Source organism: Cnephaeus nilssonii (genome assembly GCF_951640355.1).
Source record: "Cnephaeus nilssonii genome assembly, chromosome: 12".
Taxonomy (NCBI): domain Eukaryota; kingdom Metazoa; phylum Chordata; class Mammalia; order Chiroptera; family Vespertilionidae; genus Cnephaeus; species Cnephaeus nilssonii.
In genome coordinates, this window is record NC_137083.1 from 8,706,872 (window position 1) to 8,728,922 (window position 22,051).

Consider the following 22,051-nt stretch of genomic DNA (forward strand, 5'->3'; position numbering starts at 1 on the left):
GGGACTCGGGGTGGCCGGGGTGGCCGATTGGGCCGGCAGGACGCTGAGCTTACGTCGCCAGCGGCGGCGCGAGCTCAGAGTCTGCGCCATGGCTGCGCTGCGGCACAGAAGGGGCCTCTGGGGCAGCGAGCCGGGTGACTGGTGGGCCCGGCTGATGAGGCGGTGCGGGCGGGTGGGCGGCACGGCTCCCGGGGGAGGAGTCTGGTGGTGGTCGGGCCACAGGAGCGCACAGCGGCGTCTGCAGAGGACGCGGGTTTCCGCGCAGCCCGGGCCGGCTGAGGGAGGGCTCATGAGGGAGCCGGAAGGCAGAGGAGGCGGCAGCGGCCCCAGCCTTCCTGGGCGGGAGGTGAAGGCAAGACCCCGGCCTGGGCTCCGGCCGCCGGAGGACCACACCCCTGCCCCGCTGTGCCCTAGGGGCCCAGGGACTTTGGAGCCACCAGCCACACCGGGTCCCGACCAGCGGACAGACAGCCAGCTCCCCGGCGATTGAAAGCGGGGAGCTGTGTGTCCGCTCCAGCACCAGCGGACCCCCTGCCATCAAAAGCGGGGAGCAGGCTGCTAGCAGTGTCCGCGGAGCGTGCTAGGCTTTGCGGGGCAGTGGATATGGCCTGGATGGCAGGTTAGGCCTAGGGGACTCTACACGTGCATGATTTAATCATGCACTGGGCCTCTAGTAAAAAATAAAAATGGATTAAAGATTTAAATAGATATCATAATGTAAGAAATAGCAAAGACCAATAATTACGTGAAAAAGTGCTTAACATCATTAGTCATCAGAGAAATGCAAATTAAAGCCACAACACGATACCACTAAACACAGGAACGGCCAAAACCCAAACTGCTGACACACCAAGTGTCTGTGAAGATGTGACACAACCAGAATACTCACGCTGCTGCTGGAAGTGTACAATTGAGCAGCCAGCCTTTATAAAGCTAAACATGCGAACCCTATGAATCAGCAAGTCCACTCCTCGGCACTGGCTCAAGAGAAAGGAAAACATATGCCCACTGACACAAAAATGTTCAGGGCAATTTCACTTACAATAGCCTCAAATAAGAAACTACCCAAATGTCCATCAACAGGAAAATGAATAAATAAATGGTTAATTCACTTAATAAAATATTATTCAGCAATAAAAAGAAATGAACTGTTGACACATGTAACAACAAGGGTGAAAACATAATATTGAGAGAAAAAGCCAGATGCAAAAGGGTTTATAACATGACTTTATAGACATGGGATTTTAGACCAGGTGAAACTAATCTATGGCGACAGGAAGCAGTAAAATGGTTGCCCCGGGCTGGGTGCGGGCTGGGTGACAGGCTGGGGACTGACTGGCAGAGAGAATATTCTGGGTGATGAAAACATTTTTGTCTTGACAGGGATGTGGATTACATAAGTAGGTGCATTTGTCAAAACTCACTGGGATCATAACACTTAAGTTCTATGCAAGCTATACCCCAATTTAAAAAAAGATGCATAGTTAATTGGGTCATATAACCAATTTCAACACATTATCGATTTCTGGTACAATTGACTCTATAAAAATAAAGTAAATAAAATTTGAACTTAACAAAAATTATAGCTATAATTCCGTTATCTTTGAAAAAACGTTTTAACTGGTAAGCATTTTTTTCATAATACCAATGGATTTGAAGGTCTATTTCTCAATGACTTTCACTTTCATTTTAAATTATGATTTCTAGAAAACAGAATTCCCCTTTTTCATGACTCTATTTGGAGGTCACTATTTAGTCACAATTAGAAAAGAAATGGGAATATGCAATAATGCTGCAGGTCATGCAGTTTTAACTATGTGGCAGGTGCCATGAAGGGGTAGCTACCAGTAAGAAGGGTCATCTCACTGTCCACTCAGTTCAGATCTCGATGCAATGTAACAGCTGTGAGACAGTCTAGAGACTAGACTTACCCAACACTGGAACCACAGCATAACATGACTCCAGGAATGCTTCTGTGGGAATGCCACTGTCTTCCAGAAGTTCAATGTCACTAAAGCTAAGCCATTTGGTGATAAGGAGGAGGAAAGAATGCAAAAAAGTTAGCACCCTCTGCAGTTTGGAGGCAGTCATGAAAACAGCTGCCCTCTACAGGGAAGTCATTTGGCCGGATTTTACACATATGCCAGGTGTTTGTTTTTCTATTACAACACAGTCTAAATACAACATCATTTTCCAAAGCTAACCATCAAAGCAAACTACAATTTGTCCAGAGTATGCTCTCATAATCCAGCTCCTTCTCGTCCACTGCATCAGACACAGTAAACAGTAAATCAGACCAGTTCTCTATTCTGCTAGAACACACCATCACCTGAAAGGAACCCCAGCATTGACCTCCCAGAAGGCATCCGCCTTCAGTGATGTTAGAGAGCATAGATACCTGGTGTTCATGGTACTGAAGAAAGTCGGGATAACTTCTTGGCCTTCTTCCCAGGGGGATTCCGGAGAGCTACTTGAGGAGTTGGATACGGTCTGGGTCAAGTTGTCATGATTTTCCAAGTTTTCCTCTCCATCTTCCTTCATTATTTCACCTTGGACTGCAGAGCAGAAGATACTTATTATTAATCCATTATTTATTATAAAAACTTATATATACTCATTGCAGAACATTTCTAAAACACAAAAGCACACAGAAATGAAAATCAGTGAAATTCTATACCCAGACACACACATATATATACACACAAAAATTAGGTTTAAATATATGTAGATTTGTATCTTGCTTGTTTTCATCAATGTATCAAAAATACTTTCATTATCATTGAATACTCTTCAAAACATAATTCTAATTTGACCATGTAAAATTGCATCATGTGGGGGGGCATTTAGGTAGTTTCTAAAATTTTAGTATTAGAAATAGTCACTCCTCATTATTCATGTATTCTGGATTTATAAGTTTGCCTACTTGCTGAATTTTATTTGTAACCCTAAAATCAATGCTTACAGCACTTTTGCAGTCATTTGTGGACATGTGCCGAGTGGTGAAAAATTGAGTCACCTGACATATATGTTCCCAGCTAAGGTTAAACAAGTGACACTCTGCCTTCTCATTTCAGCTCCCATACTGTATGCAAGTGTTTCTTTGGTGCCACATTTTGTGCATTTTTGTGTACTTTGCTGCTGATTTCACTGTTTAAAAGGGCCCCCCAGTATAGTGCTGTCTGTGATGCGCCTTATGGAGAAAATGCCTATGTTAGATAAGCTTGACTCAGGCATGTGCTGTAGAGCTATTGGCCATGGGTTCAATGTTACTGAATCCAGTAACATTATATATAGTAAACAAGGTGTCTTGAAACAGAAACACATAAAACAAGGTTATATGTTGATCAGTGGACAAAAATGTTGTCAACTGAGGCTTGCAGGACCCTAACTCTGAATCTCCCCTTGGAGCAATGGTTCAGTATTTGCTAATTCAGTGTCTGCAATGATTTTACAGAACGTAACTACCATGAATAATGAGAATCAACTGTAATGTCATAAACAACATCCTTGTGCACAGAAATTTGTCCTTAAATCTGACTATTCCCTATAGACAAATTCCTAGAAGTAAAATTACTGGGGCAAACAACAGTACTATTTCGATAGAAATTCTCCCGTCTTTATTATTTACTTAAGGGACAAGACTTCAATGATATGTGGATCACCTGCCTTATATTAACAGTTATGAAAATATGTGTTCTTTTCTAAACCCGGCTCATCTGGAAAAATGGAGTCTTTGATTTCAAGAGAAAGGAGGAGGACAGTTTTTTTAAAAAATTATTTTTAAAATATGTATTAAAACTTATAACACAATTAAAAGCTTTACTACCGTTGTCTCGGACTGATCTGAAGTTGGTTTAGGGTAGAGCCAATGGAATTAGCAAATTTGAAAGGGCAGCATTTGAACTGCAGGCTATGACCTGAAATGTGGGACTTTGGCTTGAACACAGAGAAGGCCGGGAAAACCTGATGTGGTTGGTGAATTCTGACATACTCAGGCCTCACCAGAATCCAGGAAGATGGAAACCTGAACTGCCATAACTTCTCACACTCCTAAGTCTGACATCACGGTCTAAGTTCAAAGGACTTCGAGATTCAGAGTAGAAGGCCCACGAAATACTTGCGCTCTCTAAAAGGTAAGTGCAGGCAGCTGTGCTCACTGCAGCCCATGAACGTCACGGCCAAGACCAGTGAGTGGGACAATCCCTCTTCTTTCTGTCATTCTGCACTGCTCAGATGGACGGCAGAATGTTGGCTGACAAGGGCCTGTTGTCCCGCTAATGCTAACTCACCTGCCTCAGGAGCTACCTAGGACACTGTCTTGAGCTCAATTCCCACCAAGTGTCCCATCAGGGGTAATGGATCAAACCGCCAACATCCTAATGTTCAAGGGTTCACTTCAGACTTTAAGTTTGTCTTTACCTGTTATATTATCAACTATATTTTCTTCCCTTGACATGCTGCAATTGATCTCTGCAGATTTCAGATACAAGGAACTCTTGTTTTTCATTGGGATTTCTTCATCGTCATTGATTTCCTTATTTAAAGATCCATTTTCACAATTGTTTAACTCCATTTGCCTGGGAATTTTTTTAAAAAAGAAAAAGAGCAGAAGGTCCAATTATTTGGTCAGAAATAGATTGTCCAGGTATATCTGATTCTGAGGGATGGGGGTAGTGTTTACATCGATTGAAAAACAGAATTGTTAAATCAGCCAAATCTCTCACCCCCATCCCTGTGAGAGGAGCAGGCCAGTCTCCAGGCTGAAGTTGAGAAATCACAGCCAGCCATGGCTCTTCTTGCACCTCCAGGGACTCAAACTCCCTGCTCCCTACCAGCAACAGGAAATAGTCATTGACAGGGCTCTGGTTTCCAATCAGCTTTCTGCAGGGACCACACTTAATGCTTTTTTTCTCTCAGTTCTCAAAATCATTGGCCATTTCCCTGTGTTTGCCTAGCAGGTAACTGTCTAGAAGCCACAAGCTGTGATCAGGGCAGAACAAACATCCCTGCCAAGTATGTGTGACAGATGAAACTTCGGAGGACAGGCAACATCCTGAGGTTCTGCTGCTCTTCGAGGAAACAGAGAAGGCAATTTAACATACAAATGGAACACCTGACTCTGTTAAAGGGACAATCATAACATCTTATTATAAGCGATTAGGATGAGCCAAATTAGAAGAAAAAATTTTCTTCTAATAAAAATAAAGGGAAAGGATCCAAGCTACATGATGACTCCAAGAAATTTTTATTTTCTAAAGAAATACCATATTTCAACTTAGTAATGAACAATATAGTATACTAAGGAAATACCTCAAGAGAAAAAAATGATAAAGATGTTCTTAGTAGAAATATTTAGGACAGGAGAAAATTTTTAACAATCAAATTGGGAACAATCCAGTATTAAAGAAGCAAACAATATATATAAAGAGGTAAAATATTAAATAATAATTTTAAAGGACAAATACACTAAGTAAAAATTTGGGAATGCTTATATCAAATAATAACGGAGTAAAGATCCCAAGTAGTAGGAACATAACTATGTAAATGTGTCCTTTTTTTAAACCAAAGCAGCCTTTGGAGGAAGAAATAGTTTAGCTTTTGATGTTATGTTCCTTTTTCAACCTGTAAAGTCACCCAAGATTTTTATTTTTATGTTAAAAACAATAGCACTGTCCTTCCCAGTTTAAAGCGCACTTAAGTCCAAGCCCAGCTCCTCCACAAGAGAGGCGGTGCCCACCCTCAGTGCACCGGAGAGATGGCTAGTTTCCAGCGGTGATGGTTACGAGCAGGTGGGCAGCCCAGGGGAGTCCCTGCGGAATGCAAGGTCTGCAACTGCTTCAGGCTCACCCAAACGAGGGCAGTCAGATACTGTTCCTTCCGGTATCATCTCAAATCATGAGGAAAACCACCATATGATCAAAATATTTTTATTTTTTTTTACTTTTAGAAAGAAGAAAAAAACAAAGAAGTTACTGTACCTTTCCAAGGAATTATGAATCGGTACAATAGGATGTTTCATCTTTAAAAGAAGCAAAGAGATGAACGTTTACATGTTAAACTTCCAACAGAGCATTTTTAGTTTTGTCACATATGAAAGTGATAAATATGACCTTCACATGCAGTGCCCCGGTTTTAGAACAATTTTAGATCCTCCTAAAAGAAGGGAGTCATTCTTCCCAACCAGCCCTTCATATTTATTCAAATAAGGTACCCAAATTTCTAAGGAAAAGGAAGGTGGCCTTTTGAAGGACCTAGTTATCAGAGCCAAACCCTTGCTGGTTGACTTCCTTATACTTTTAGTTACTCTCATTAAACATTAATAAATGCCAAGCTCAGATGCGGTACTGTATGAAACAGTATGGGGTTCCTGCCCTTCAGGTAACTGCACTGTAGAGTAAGGTTAAAATACAGGTGTGCAGAGGAGTTCTCAGCCCAACTGAGGGATTCAGGGAAGAAGAGATTAAATCTTGAGGTATGGATCGGAGCTAACCAGGAAAGACAGGGGAGAGGCATTCTTGGCACTGGGGAGTGGCTCCGAGATGGGGGCAGCTAAAGCAGTTAACAGGGTTGAGCCAGGTAATGACAGCCAAAGAGGCTGGGATGGGGGAGGGGCTGAGCAGTTCTGACTTTACCCTGTAGGCAGTGAGGGAGCCCCTGCAAGGTTTGGTAGGGTGGTCCAACTTATACGGCGTGAAAAGAACTACTGGCCAGCTGCCTGGAAGCGTCAGGCTGAAGGCGACTGTTAGAAGGCTACCACAGATCTCAGGGAGGCTCACTGGACAAGGAGGCTGGTGAGAGAGGCTGGCTACAGAGACAAGTTTAGGTGGCGAAACTGCCAAAAATAGCTGACTGGACATGGGGAACTGAGGGCAGACGCAAAAATGGACATAAAGGAAAGTCCGCTAAGAAAGTCTTTATCCGCCACCGAAGAGTAATGGAGGCCATAGCCCAGTACATCACTTTCTTAACGTTTCAACTTTTCATTAATCCTGCCGCCGCCGAGCGGAGCGGGCTCTCACCTTGCTGGACTTGAGCGTGGCCAGCTGCGGCGACCCTGGGGGAGTGTGGCAGAGCAGCTCCGAGGTGAAGGCTGCGTTTGCAATCTGCATGCATTCTTCCAAAGTCTTCAGGAAAGTATTGCACGTTGATTTCAGCAGAGTGCCCACATCGATTCCCTCCTACCAAACAACCAGAGTGGAAGACTCCTTTACCTTGCACAACAGCAGCAGCCCAATTGCGGAATGTCCTTAGAGGTTTTATCCACAACCACAATAATACCATTCCCGTCTATTCTGCAGGACGAACACGTACATCAGTTATAAAATAAAAGGACTGAGTCCAGTTTATCTATGGACCATACACGAGCCGTACCCTCAATCTGACCCTTCACAGTCACCCACTGCTCCAGCTGAGAGCAACTACTTCATTCAACTCAACAACACGCTATGCCAGCACCGTGCCAGGTGCTGGGCACAGAGCCCTGCTTCCAGTCCACGGGGTGGCAGATGTGACACGGGGAGTCGCAGAGATTGTAGACCGGTGGGGTCATTGGAAAAATGTCTCCCATGGCCTGAGTGAAAATGAGGCTCTAAAACAGAAGCATTAGAAACCACAAATATTGTTTTCTGGCTTTCCATTCAGATGAGTCTAAGGTTTCAGCAACTGGAATTCTTTTGAATATCTAATCATTTTTTCCCTCCAAGTTATTTTGCTTGTTCAGTGTGTTTTTCCTCTGGACATTGGCATCAATGTGTTGTTCAGAAATTGAGGTCACATCCTGATTAGAGAGTGCATGACCACATCCTAGTAGGGTTAAAGCAACCAGACTGGGCCCAAGATGGAGTCCCTCATGTTACACCTCATGTCAGAAAACCAAAAACGTAACCAAGTCTCTCTGCTGGGCTCTCCCAGAAAAACATCGCAGACTTTGCCAGATGTCTCCTGAGGAGCACCCTGCTCTGGGTTGAGAATCACTGTTCTAGACCATAAACATCCCAAGAACAGGGCTGAAATGGTTTTTTTTGTGTTTTTTTTTTTGGTGCCTCTCTCCTTCCCTTATCCAGCACAATGTCATGTACAAAACAGGCAGTTCCAAATGTTAGCAATTACTTAATTAATCCTGAATTCATCCTAAGAAGGAAAGCTATATGCGTCCATAGGCTGAAATGCACATATCTGCTCTCTCTGTTAAATTTTATTTTATTTTCTCTGAAAAACAGTAAAATCTAAGATTCAGGGATGGAGTGAGAGTAAGCATCACCTAAAAACAACGCCTGGTGCGACTTCGCATGCGGCTCGGAGCAATCATGTTTTACCTCAGAACTGGACGCACCAGCTGTGGTGGCTTCTTTCGTTTTTCCCACTTGCTGAACAAGGAGGTCACAGTAGAGTCTTAGTTCTGACATTTTGGTTTTCAAGTTTTCAGTGTTTTCAGCAAACTCTACGTGACAAAATGATGACAATGTATGTCATTATCAGAATGAATACACAATGTACTAGTTAGGATACTACTAGTATACAGATCATGGAATATATAACCTACGCCTGAAGTCAGGGGTTTATAGTATGGCTTACAGACAGGTGAAGACATGGGAGCAAAGAAAACAGCAGAGGAGATGGCCAGTCTTGGGAAATAATCCACATTATTTTTTGAGCCAGCATATTGCTGGTCAGCGGTACAGGGAGAAGGAGACAGCCTACTCCTGACCCACGTGTGTCAGACCTGGGAGCAGGGTCCAGGCTGAGTTCCAGTCTCAGTTCTACCAGTTTTCCTGTGTGTAAAATGGGGCCACAGCCCTCTGCCTGCTACCACAGTGCCCAGAACTGGGAAACGGTGTTCTGTAACGTGCAATTACCACTGATGAGGCGGCTCATTAATTCCGAGGACTGGTCCAGCACGCTGCCCATCGCGGCTAATAGCACCCTCTGTGCACCTGCTGCTCCCTTATTAGCTCAGCACTCCAGCCACCCTGGTGCTGAGGGCTCAGCAACAATCATTACCGCCTGTTTCCTCCTCCATAAAAATGCTGCACGTTCCCACCGGATCTGAGTCAAAGCTGACAGTGTCTAGAATTTATTCCCGATTTAGCATGCAAAGGCACCAACAAAGCGGCCACTTTTCTGCGTCTACTGGAAGAGTTAAGCACATCTGCCACATTGGTCATGAGAAAGGTTTCCTGAAACACTTTCCCCAGAGGCCCTCCTCTCCCCACAATCTCTTCAGGTGTGGGGTCAGGGGGCGTGAGGGCTCAGGCAGTAAGCCCTGGCATACACGTGACCCAGTCCAGAAAGAAAGTTGTGCCCTGCTTCTCAGACCTAATGATGGCGAGTTAATGAGCACTGAGCAGCAGCAACCTGACAATTAAGCATCCATCCCCCTCCAGGGACAGGGAGGGGAAGCGGGTGCCACTGCAGGAAGCACCCTGGTCCCAGGCTTCTCTGGCTCAGCTACTCTTTACCAAAGGTGAGCTCTGCCAGACGGGGCACCACGGGGCTTCAGTCTCACTAATCCTTGTGGTAATCCTAATGTAGGTCATTTCCTCTTTGTAAAATATTAGGAAACTGAGGCTCCGAGGATTGAGTGACCTGGGCCAAGGTCACAAAGCCAGGAACCTACCTGCAAAGCCATGATTTGCATCCAGTTGTATCTGGCTCCAAAGCCTGCACGCTTTCTGCTCTGACATGCTGAGCACTGGATAGAGACCAGGGTTTGTTTATTTGTGCATTTAGAGCTGATTTATTATACAGAAAAGCCTCTTTTATATTTTTCATACAGAGAAATATATGGTTCATTCCTTTAGTTTTCAGTTGTCCTTTAAAACCTGTTTCTTTAAAGCATATTGACGTTTGAATTGGGATCCCCTAGGTGTTGTACCAATAAATGTAGAAGAGTTCTGTGATTGCATGAAGGCTAAGCCAGTTCACACCTGACAGACATGCAGCCCTGGAACAAGCGGGGTCTTGTGTTTCGTGCCATGGAGACTGTGCTTTCAGGTGTCCGGATACTGTATTTTCCCAGTTACCAAGCCCAAGAGTCTCTGACTTTTTTGGGGAAGTGGCAGCATTTGAAATGTTGACAGCGTCCCCAGTTTTGAAGGTCATGGCATCCATGGCTTCTGTGAGGTTGCACTTAACTAATGTTTTTTTAAAAAATATATATTTTTATTGATTTCAGAGAGGAAGGGAGAAGGAGAGATAGAAACATCAATGATGAGAGAGAATCACTGATGGGCTGCCTCCTACACACCTGCCACTGGGAATTGGGCCTGCACCCCAGGCATGTGCCCTGGCCGGGAATGGAACTGTGACCTCCTGGCTCACAGAGACCACGGTTTAAATACCACTGCATTGTGCACCATTTGCGTGACACAAAAAGCTGGCTAGGTGGTCAGAAGCAAGATAACAAATATGGGACCCAGAGATGACAGTGGGCGATTCCCACGGTTCTCAGACCAGAGGACAATCAGTACTTGCCTTTCTCCTTCTGGGTCCTACTGTCGGTCAGGCAAGCCTTGGCTGAGCCCAGGGCCACCAGCCACCGCTGTCTCTCAGCCACACTTCTGGCTTTCAGGTAGAAATACTGTTCCCCAGGGATGATCAGGTCCATGCGTGTGTTATCTACGGAATGAACTTGGAGCAAAGCAGAGGGAGGTCAGAAACCCAGAAGAACCCTACCTGGGTAGCTTCCACCCACCCACCTTCCTGAGCTCAACTGGTGCCGGTCACTGGAGTCTGCTTCTAAGAGAGGATGCCAGCCCCCACCACCTCGCCTAGCTCGTTCATCTCTTCCGATGCCTCCGCTGATGAGGAGGGAAAACCCTGCATCTGGCTCCAAGGTATCACACCGAGATTCCGGTCTAAAAGCAATCATTCAATTCTCCTTAGGATCTTTTATCAGAATAGAGAGGGCATCTCTCTTTTGGCTGGCGTGTGTGAAATATGCTGCTTGCATGCCAACAAGTAAGAGGGCACTCTATCTCCTTGGGTTTACTGGAAAGTGATCAAGAACACAATGTTTTCCTTTGCCTCTTTCCTTCCCAAGTCAGATCAAAAGTATGAGAATTCCCTCAGAGCCCTCAGAAGGAGAAACAAGCAAACTGCACTCTCCTTTACCCACCATGCACCGCTCCCAAACCAAAAATTCCCTTCTCATCTCTTTCTCTTCTAATCTGCTCTGAGCCACATCTCACGGTTCCCAAAACCAAGAAGTGAAGGCTGTTTGCAGGTCTGTTCGGCATTTGCTTGTTTTGAGTATGTGGTGGTGGTGAGAAGTGCGTGTGACTTGAAGTGTTAGATGCTGCCGTAAACAGATTTAAATAAATAAGCTCTGCAAACAGCCACTGGCCCCAGGTGGGCAGGTGACTAAGGAAGGAGCACTAGATGTGTGGTCAGGCCCACTGCTCTCATTTATTCTGACGACCTCTTAACTAACCGCCTGGTAAAAACTGGCTGGTTTTAGGTCTTACCGCAGAGATTTCTTTTGGGACATAACACTATGTATTTTTGTCTGTAATAAGAGAAGCAGAGAAAAGCATGGAGAGACCAGCGCTTTATTTTGGGGGGTGGGGGGACAGGAGGAAAAATAAACCTGCAACGCCCTTGCCTTCTCACCTTGAATCTCACAGACCGCCATCTGGATGCTCCCTTTGCAGCCTTTCCAGGCATCTTCAGGAGAATCGTAATAGGATAATATCCCCCCGCAGAGAAGGAACCACCGAGGCTGCCAACCTGGAGGCAGAAGAGCGTGGTCTCAGTGACGACCTGGGTGTGAGGTGCCCAGGGCACAGGAATAGGACCCGACAAAGGATGTGGTCCCCGCGCCAAGGAATTGACATTCCAGGGGAAACTAAGGGAAGACGTTGGTTAGGAGAGACCTGTATGTTTGATCACATTAAATTAAATTAAATTAACCCACAGAGGCATATGTTTTTAGTCACATAACATACAGAAAAAGTCTGGAAGGATCAGCAACAAATATTGTGATGATTCTCCAGGTAACAGGATTAGTGATGGTTTTTTATTCCCCTCCTCCCCCCAATATAGTACTAATAATCTGTGATTTTCAATTGTTTCCTGTACATTATTATGACCACACACTTGTTTTCCTCCCCTCTGGTTAAGAAAATTATCCCAAACTTAGAAATGAGGCAAAAGATTATGCTGCCCTTTCCACATCACACAGATGCTGATAAGCCTGCCAGGGTCCTATGACCACCAGGAGAAGTTAACTTTGGCTCGATAGTTAGTACCGATCCACTGAAATGGAGTCATCTTAAAACATTCAAGGACGTAACCACTTTACGTTGGGGAATTTCGGGGGACAGACCATATTCGGTCGCAATAGAGATCTTATCCAGTCCTCGTGCACAACCTGCACACTGGTCAAAGCAAACTCCTGTGCTGTCCTGCTCTGGGCTCCCCTCGGGCTGGGTCTTCGACGTCACCCTGCACCTCTGCATCGGACCCGCAGCCTCCTCAGCCAGGTGTACTTTTCTCTCTGACATGCCGTTGCCCTTTAGGGATATACTTCTTTCCCGGGACTCTTACGTGGCCGGGCCGCCACAGAGAAGGTGGCAGAAGCTCTGGGCTGAGCCCCAGGGGCTGCTCAGGTACAATCCCTTGGGGATGGATTCACACAAACTAGGTGCCTAAGACACCAATCAACGTCAAAATGGTATCAATTTACCACGTTATAACACATGCGTGAGGCGCACCAGCCTGATTATGGTACGGGGACAATACATATGTAGTCACGAGGCTAAAGGGTCAGCACCAAATCTGAGCTCAGCACAGGAGTTAGGTGGCAGCCGAAATGTTCCACTCACTATTTACTCCATCAGGGTCTGCTTTTTTTCATATTTACTTTTTAATTAAATTTATTGGGATGACATTGGTTAATAAAATCACATAGGTTTCAAGGGTACAACTCGAAAATACATCATCTGTATATTGTATTGTGTGTTCACTACCCGAAGTCAAACCTCCGGTCTGCTTTTCTAGGATCAGAAAACTCAGGCCTGCCAAGTTACCATGTCTCTCGCCTTCGTAAACAAAACTGGTTAATACTAACTCTCAACATCCACCCTCCAGTAGTTCATAGCAGTCACTGAAACATCCTGCCGTACAAGCCTTTCTCAGCAAAGATAAGTAGTCCTTCCTAAAGCTATAGGTTACGCTGGTCTCATTATTTTCTTTATACTGAGGACTTCCTTCCCAGGGAGACACGCAGACCTTTTACTGGATGTAAGGAGCCCCGTGGCCTTATCTCAACGTAAGTCAGTTACTGGCTGGTGAAGCTCTTGGGATCAACTCATTAATTTTTATTTCAGAAGGTGATGATTCCTGACCTTGACTACAAAGTCTATGCAAACTCTAATTTGAAGGTCACTGTTCTTTGCACCAACAGTACAACCCAGGAAACCACATGGATCATCAGACTCTGTCTTGAGGCAGAGAATCAGCACCCCTGGATTCAGACATTGGTGATGTTTTAGCCCTGTGCAAGAGAATCCAATTACTTACATCTTAGGCCACCTCCCCTCACTGAAACAGAAGAAACAATTCCTGAGATTTGGAAGAGAACTTTGAAATCACCCAGTCCAACCAGCACATTTTATAGATAAGAAACCAATTCCAGGTAGATTAACTGACCTACCTGAGAAATGGAAAAGGACTTTGAAATGACCTCATCCAACCAGCTCCCTTTACAGATAAGGAAACCAATCCCATGTAGATTAAAAGACCTACCTGAGCTCACATAGGAAGTACACAAATTTGGGAAGAAACCTGTGTCTTTCTATACTGCAACACTCATGGCATAATAACCCCCAAGCCCCGGTTCTAGAATACTAACCTTGTATAGAAGAGTCACACCTTCTCACATACAGTTCAGCCACCATGATTTTTGAGCAGAAGGAACTGAGGATACCCTCAATTACTGCATTTTATTAAATTTAGAACCCCATCTGTATTAGGGTTCTCCAGAAAAACAGAACCAATAGCATGTATGTATTTCTCTATTGCTGTCACTATATTTACGTATTTGTTATAAAGAATTGGCTCGTGTAATGATGGAGGCTGAGAAATCCCAAGATCTGCAGTCAGCAAGCTAGAGACTCCGGAGGGCCGATCCGTAATTCCAGTCCAAGAGATAGCAGGCTTGAGGCCCCAGAAGAACCAATGTTTCCGTCCAAGTCAGAAAGCAGGAAAAGATGAATGTTTCAGCTCAAGCGCAGGCAGGAAGGGTTCCCCTTTTAGCCTTTTTGTTCATTTTAGGCCTTTGACTGGATGAGACCCATTCACATTAGGGGAAGCAGTCTACTTTACTGGATCTACCAATTCAAACGTCATTCTCATCCAGAACCACCCTCATAGATAACTCCCAGAATGATGTCTGGCCAAATGTCTGGGCACCTTCTGGCTCAGGCAAGTTGACACATAATATCAACCACCACACACTAAGGATTTTAAGATATATCATTATTTCACGTGTCACAGGAAAGAAAAAAATAACCTGCTTAAGCCATAATGAAACATTGATGCTAAGCTGTTTCCTGATTTCAGAGTACTGAAATGTGGGGGGCGGGGGGGAAAGTCTAAAAATTTTCCAGCCGGTGTGGCTCAGTAGTTGAGCATCGACCCATGAAACAGGAGGTTACAGTTCAATTCCCAGTCAGGGCACATGTCCCGGTTAATGTCTGTCTGTCTGTTTCTCTCTCTCCCTCAAATCAATAAAAACGTATTTTTCCCCCCAAAAAAAGTCTAAAAATTAAGAAAAATAATGTGGTACTAAACTAGGTTTATTTTACAGGAACCTGAAAAATGTTACCGCCCCTTTCCCCTCAGCACCACATACAGTACAGCTGTAGTAAGTTCTGAAAGTAGCTGGTAAACAATTACAGTGACCGAAACAAAAACTTCCCTGTAACAGCTGCAGTATTTACCTAGAAGTTATAATTATGCTAGGGGAAGTTCAGTATATTGTGACTGCTGTCTGTAGATCAAGCATGTCAAACACGCAGCCCACGGACCACACGCCTCGTTTATTGGCCCGCGTTAGCCTTTGAGTTTGACATGCTTGCTGTAGGTTGTAACTACAAAAACCATGACTAAGAAAAACTTTTCTTTAAAGCACAAAGTTCCTCGAATTTCAGAAGGTACATGAGGAGACCACAGAAGTCCCATTCTCATTACATATATGAGTGTCACTTAAAGACAGAGCCGTGGAGAGTACAGAGTAGTATTGCGACACAGTGTTCTTTCATGGTGTCCAGTCCTGGGAAGCTCACATAGCTCAGGAACGATGAATTAATTGCATGAGAAAAGAGATATGGATGATGAAGAGACCATTAATCCTTGTCTTAAGTTCATCGGCAGTTGCCTTGGCTGGTATTCGACGATTAATTTTATGTATCAACTTGACTGAGCTAGCTGATGACTAAATAGCTGGTAAAGCATTATTTCTAGGTGTATCTGTGAGGGTGTTTCTGGGAGAGATTAGCATTTGAATCAGAAAACTGCATAAAAAAGATGGCCCCACAGAGCAGGTGAGCATCACCCAATCCAGGTGGGCCTGAGTAGAACAAAAAGGAAGAGTAAGGCCAAATTTATGCTCTGCTAGGGACAGAATGGAACTTCTTCAACCTGATAAAGGCATCTACAAAAACCCCACAGGTAACATTATACTTAATGACAAAACACTGGGTGCTTTCCCCCTAGTATAAGGGCAGGTTCTAGCCAGGGCAGTGGGGTCCAAAATGAAATGAAAGGTATCTAAATTGGAAAGGAAGAAGCAAATCTACCTCTATTAGCAAACATGCTCTTATATATTAAAAAATAAACAAACCCTAAGTGATCCACTAAAAAATCATTAAAATAATTTAATAAGCTCAGCAAGGTTGCAAGATATAAGACCAATACACAAATACTGTTATCGGTGGGGTCCCTTCTATGTCCCCACCTGTTACTGGTGGAAGTGGGCATCTTGGGGTGCTGTGGGAACAAGAATTCCCTTAGGCCCCCATGGGCGGATGAGGTCCTGTGGAAAGCTTTATTGATGATGTAAGATTAAGGGAGTCTCCCTCGAAGTCCACCTCCCTCTTCCCACCAAGGAAGAAGTCCCGTTTTGTCTGCAGCAGAGTGAGAATCAAAGCCACTGCCCAGAGCCTGCTCCATACTGAAGTCCAGTCCAACATCTGGGTGGGTAGCTTGTGTTCCCAGCTGCAGGCCACTGCATGTGGGGTCTGCATGGCCACGGGCCACGGGCCTTCTAGGGCCACATGGGAGGCCAGCATGAGTCACAGAGCAATGAATTCAAGGGCAAGCAAGCAAGAGGAACAAGATAGAGAAAATTACTTTGGGGATTTTAACTAGGAGCTCAAACAATGAATCCTTCAGGATTTCACACACTTGCAGTGGCTTCACCCCTCTAGCCACCCCATGGTTCCCCAGGCTCCCCTGACAGACAAGCGTCTTCCCTACGCCACCCTGACTTCACTGCCCATATGCCCATTCTCCCCTTTGCTGGACACCTTCCCCCAGCGATTTGCGGGAATGGACTGGAGGTTCCCGGGGGAGTGTGAGACTGCAGCTTCCTGGCGCAGCTGCCCAGATGGCCATGCTTATGATGTCTGGCCTTCCCTTCGCTCCTTCCTGTTATTAATATTAGCCAGCTAATTGAGACAGTAACAATATCAACTGCATTCCTACACAGTTGCAATGAAAAATTGGAAAATGAAATTAAGCAAATAATTCCATTTATGGTAACATCAATAATTAAAATACTTAGGAATAAACTTAATAAAAGAAGTGTTAATCTTATACTCTGGAAACCAGAAACATTATTCAAAGAAATTAAAGATTTGAAGACTTTATTCCAAAGCTTATTCTTTACTCACATGGTGCAAATGCCTTTTACTGAATTAACAGGAACTGTTTGCAATGAGTGTAATTTTCTTCAAAACAATGAACTTATATTTGAATCTAAAATGAGATAACTCATGCTAATTTTGCACTATATGTTCTTCCTTTTTTCATTCCACATCAGTCATGATTTTTAAATCAAAATGTCTATGTAAAGATGTTCTTATTCCTTTAAAGATCCAAACCAAGAGTGCTTACTTGTGAGTCATACTGTCACTTCCCTTTTTCTACTCAATAGTTTTATGACAAGTAGCTCATCCAAATACACCACTAAAAAAAGCCCTTGAAATTTAAAAAAATATTTATTTTTAAATTTACACACAATAAACTTTCTTTTTTGGTTAGTAGTCCTGAGTTGTTGTTTTGATAAGCACACAGTTCTCTAACCACCATAATAATCAAGATAAAGAACAATCCCATTATCTTCCCCTCAAAATTCCCTTGTGCTGCTCCTTGTAGTCAAGCCCTGTCCCCACACTTTACCCCAGGCCAACCACTGTTGTGTTTTCATTTTAAATTGAAAATATTTCCTAATTTTCTTAGACACTTCCTCTTTGACCCATGGGTTACTTAGAAGTACACTGTTTATTTTTCTAATATCTGGGAATTTCCACATCTTTCTGTCATTGGTTTGTAGTTTACTTCTATTGAAGACACAGAACACTCTTTTCAAGGTGGCAGGTTTGCTCTTCTTACCCTGATGTTTTACGTTTCCCCTAGTATCATTCCCTCAGGTTAAAGAACTGCTTTAGACATTTCTTTATTACCGTTTTCTTTTATCTAAGGATGCTATTTTATCTTAACTCTTGAAGAGCATTTCATTGAATATAGAATTCTCTGTTGACAATTCTTTTAGCACTTTATTAAATACTTTTTAAAAATATATTTTTATTAACTTCAGAGAGAGGAAGGGAGAGGAAAGAGAGATAGAAACATCAATGATGAGAGAGAATCATTGATTGACTGCCTCCTGCACACCCCATACTGGGGATCGAGCCCGAAACTCTGGGCATGTGCCCTAAGAATCAAATCGTGACCTTTTGGTTCATAGGTTGACAGTCAACCATTGAGCCACACCGCCTGGGCTTAAATATGTTTTTTAAAAAATGACTTTAGAGAAGGAGGAAGGGAGAGGGAGAGAAACATCCATCAGTTGCCTCCCATATGCACCTGGACCAGGGCTCCAATCCACAATCTGGGTATGTGCCCTGACCGGGAATTGAACCAGAGACCTTTCAGTAAATGGGACAACACTCAATCAACTGAGCTACACCAGCTAGGGTTTTTCAGAACTTCAAAGATGCTGTTTCACTGTCTCCTGGCCTCCATTTTCTCTGATAAGCAATTCCAGATATTTAAACTATTATTTCCCTATATGCATTATGTCTTTGTACTCTTGTTGCTCTTGAGGTTTTTACAGTTTTCAGCAGTTTCATTATGATGTGTGTGGGTATTTCTTTCTTTGAGTTTATACTGGTTAGAATTTGCTGAGCAGCTTTAATCTGTAAATTTGTAGTTTTCACCTAATTTGGGAAATTTTTCGTTACTAGTGTCTTTCTCCTTTCCCCTTCTCCTTTCTCCAATGCCAGAATATTAGACCTTTCATTACTGCCCCACAGATTCCTGTGATTTCATTTTCATTTTTACCCCCATTTTTTCCTCTCTCTGTTCTTCAGACTGGATAATTTCTACTGATTTCTCTTTAAGTTCACTAATTCTTTCTTGTGTCATCTATATTCTACTGAGCCCACCTAATGAGTTTTTAAAATTTCAAATACCATTCTTTTTAGTTCTAAAATGTCTAGTTCTTTTTAAATAGTTTATATTTTCCTTTCAAGAATCTCTACCTTTTCATTTGTTTCAAGAGTGTTCATCTTTATCATGTTGGTTGTTCAAGTTTTGTCTTCCCTCCCAGTCGGCCTGCTATGGTTTACTTTTCAGAATGATCAGATTGTTGCTTTTAGTACTTTGTTCAAAATTTATAGTTATAATCAGTGGGAAAAGAGGCTCCAGTGGGCTTCCTCTGTCCTGGCCCAGTTCTGACCCTCTTAAATAGAACTGGTAGGGTGCCCACTCAGTGACATGTCAGCCAGGGTGCACCCCTCTGCCTGCAAACCCACCCAAGCTCCTTCAGAGCTCTCCCCAGTGAGGTGTTAGGGGAACCAGTTTACAATCGTACTGTGTAACAGACTAGGAGGACAACATCCACACACACTGTACATTTTAAAAATCCATAATGAAATGCTGCTGGAATGCAGGAAAACATGAAAAGGGCCATTTAAATCCATTTGTAGAAAAGTAAGCCAAAAGTAAAGAAAAAGGTGAAGGCAAGGTGCTTTTTTGTCAACCTGAGGAGTAAAAAATCGTAACCATAATTAAGCAGGTATAGAACGGGAGAAGCAAAAGGAGTGAATATGTCCCTAACTTCTTTAGGCTTTAGTTTATTTTTCAGCCAGGTCAGGCGGTTACAAGTTTGCCGCAGCTGGGGAGCAGGGAAGAAGAGACTCCTAACAGTAACAGAGAGTAACCAAGCACTCGTTAAACGATAAGTTGATTCATTTACCATTAATTAATTCACAAAGCATTTTTTTGAGCACTTTATAATTTGCCAGGCGTGGCGATTTGTAGAAAAGATCCCAGCCCTCAGAGTGACAGCCCAGTGGGGAGTCAGCATGCAGATGGTGAACAGACTACAGTTACAATACATTACCTCCAATTCTCTTCAGAACCTACTGCTAGTGCCTCTCCTGTGTGCTTTAGCTCCTGAACTGGATATGTATCTGTTCTATTCATTTGTTCTGGGCCACGCCTCTCATATGTCCCACTAACACCTTACTCAAGGGAACCCAGACAGGAAACTTGGGTTCAAGTTCAAACTCATAACATCCAGATGTGTCATCCTGACCACATCACTTAGTCACTTACTTCCTCTGGGCATTATTTTCTAATTTATAAACTCAGAGATATGGACTAAACTGAGTATCTAAGGTTTAACATGTCATCTTCCTTCTGACTATAACATCTCTCTTAACAAATCCAGCATCTTCCTACCATCCTAGCTCCAAACCGGAAGGTCAATTCGCCCCTACCCCTCCAGGTGAATCACGCCATTCCCAGCATTCCACTGTGCTACCCTGGGGCATAGAGCGTGAAGTCATGGAAAGGACACGAAGTCAGGCAGACCTGGCTCCATACTTACTTGCTGTATGAGTCTAAGTTACTTATTTATCTTGTGAGCCTAAACTTATTCATCTGTGAAGTGGGATATAAAGTAAAATTTCTAATTTGAGATAGTTTTTTTTGTCTGTCTCAAATCTATTCCTAATGGAATTTAACTGCTCCCATAATTCAGCTTTGCCCCCTCCGTTATCATGTTTCAGCCAGCTGAATCTTCCTCATGTGCGCTTTCTTCCTGCTTAGAAACCCTGAGTGACTCCCTGCCGTACCGATTCTAAACTCTCAGACCTGGCGTGGCTCACTAATCTAATCCCATCCCAACAACACTGAGGACTTCCTCCTGCTCCCAGACAAGAACTCTCCTATTTGGTCCTGCTGGCTTCTTTGCTGAGGGCCCCTTCTGTTCCCCCTCCTTCCCCCTTTTGTCCAGGCCAATTCCACCCACCCTCCGATCCCACATCTTCCATGAAGTTTTCCCAGGCCACTCCTGAAAAAGATTCTCTACGTTTTTCTTGACAAAGGCATGCTGTCTCCTTTGACCAGTTTTACACCTTCCTCCTATTCTTACTTTCTTCTCTCCTAATTTCTGGCTGCTTATACCGGCCTTAGAAGTTGAATGGCTGGTCTCCATCCTAACTGTATATATTGGCCAGCAGAGGCAGAAAAATAGCAGGTTATCTGTGATGTCAAACTGGATGACCAATTTCTTTATTAACATTCCAATCTGTCAGGGGTGCCCGAAACTTGTCTTTTAATTCAAGTAAAGAGACCAGAGAGTGACAGATGATACCTACCTGCAGCTAGAGTCCAGGTATGTGCAATGTCATCCCTCTAGAGTCTAAACCTTGTCAAGCCACAGCCTCGGGGCAACCACATAAAAGCTTAGAGCAGGCGTCCTCAAACTACGGCCCGAGGGACACATGCGGGTATTTTTGCTGTTTTGTTTTTTTACTTCAAAATAAGATATGTGCAGTGTGCATAGGAATTTGTTCATAGTTTTTTTTAAACTATAGTCCGGCCCTCCAACGGTCTGAGGGACAGTGAACTGGCCCCCAGTTTAAAAAGTATGAGGACCCCTGGCTTAAAGGTTGAAATCACGAATTTAGCTGGAAGAGTATTTTCATCGTTGAGTAAAATTTCCAATAGACTATGACCTCCCTTGAAAACAAGGATCATGTCTTACTCAAGACAGTATCCCCAACACCCCACACACAGGGTCTAGTAAGATGTTGATGCTCAGGCTTATTTGAATGAATGAATGATTGATTGACTGACTGGGGACTATTGGATGGTGTTAAAGGTAAATTGTTGAAACCATTCCCCTGGTATTTAAAAATCAAGGCGGAATCATTCTTTTTTTTTTTTTTAAATATATTTTATTGATTTTTTACAGAGAGGAAGAGAGAGGGATAGAGAGTCAGAAACATCGATGAGAGAGAAACATCGATCAGCTGCCTGTTGCACACCAACCACTGGGGATGTGCCCGCAACCAAGGTACATGCCCTTGACCGGAATCGAACCTGGGACCCTTGAGTCCGCAGGCCGACGCTCTATCCACCGAGCCAAACCGGTTTCGGCGGAATCATTCTTGTTTTGGACTACGTAGGAACAATTCTATCGGAAGGACATGAAGATCCTCAAGCAGATATTTTGCTTCCTTTGATGTGATAGGAATACTGAGAAAGGTCAGGCCTCTCTCTGGCTAACCCTATAGATATTATCCACTTCTCCATCTCTCCTGGTACTGCCACATCCTCCAACTTGAAATGGATCCAGAAAGAGAAATGCCCAAGCATCATGGTGTTATTCTGGACTTACCCTCCCTGCTGTCTCACTCATCTGTCTTGTGTCCAACAATAGCTCCATTGCCTGCTTGTTTTTTGTCTGTCTCAAATCTATTCCTAATGCAATTTAACTGACTTTGCTCAAATCTAAACAAGAAGAAGCGGTAAA

At 43.7% G+C, this 22,051-nt stretch overlaps 1 protein-coding gene across 1 annotated transcript in view; it reads right to left on the bottom strand.

Moving 5' to 3' along the window:
- PLEKHA8 (pleckstrin homology domain containing A8) overlaps positions 1-22,051 on the bottom strand; it is a 50,464-nt gene that overhangs the window by 22,964 nt on the left and 5,449 nt on the right. The window contains exons 2-9 of the mRNA XM_079785883.1: positions 11,611-11,727; positions 10,474-10,629; positions 8,316-8,440; positions 7,020-7,178; positions 5,979-6,019; positions 4,420-4,577; positions 2,399-2,555; positions 1,932-2,017 (exon numbers count right to left, since the gene is read on the bottom strand). Of these exons, the coding sequence (XP_079642009.1) occupies positions 1,932-2,017; positions 2,399-2,555; positions 4,420-4,577; positions 5,979-6,019; positions 7,020-7,178; positions 8,316-8,440; positions 10,474-10,629; positions 11,611-11,727 (999 nt within the window). The remainder of the gene's footprint in view (positions 1-1,931; positions 2,018-2,398; positions 2,556-4,419; positions 4,578-5,978; positions 6,020-7,019; positions 7,179-8,315; positions 8,441-10,473; positions 10,630-11,610; positions 11,728-22,051) is intronic.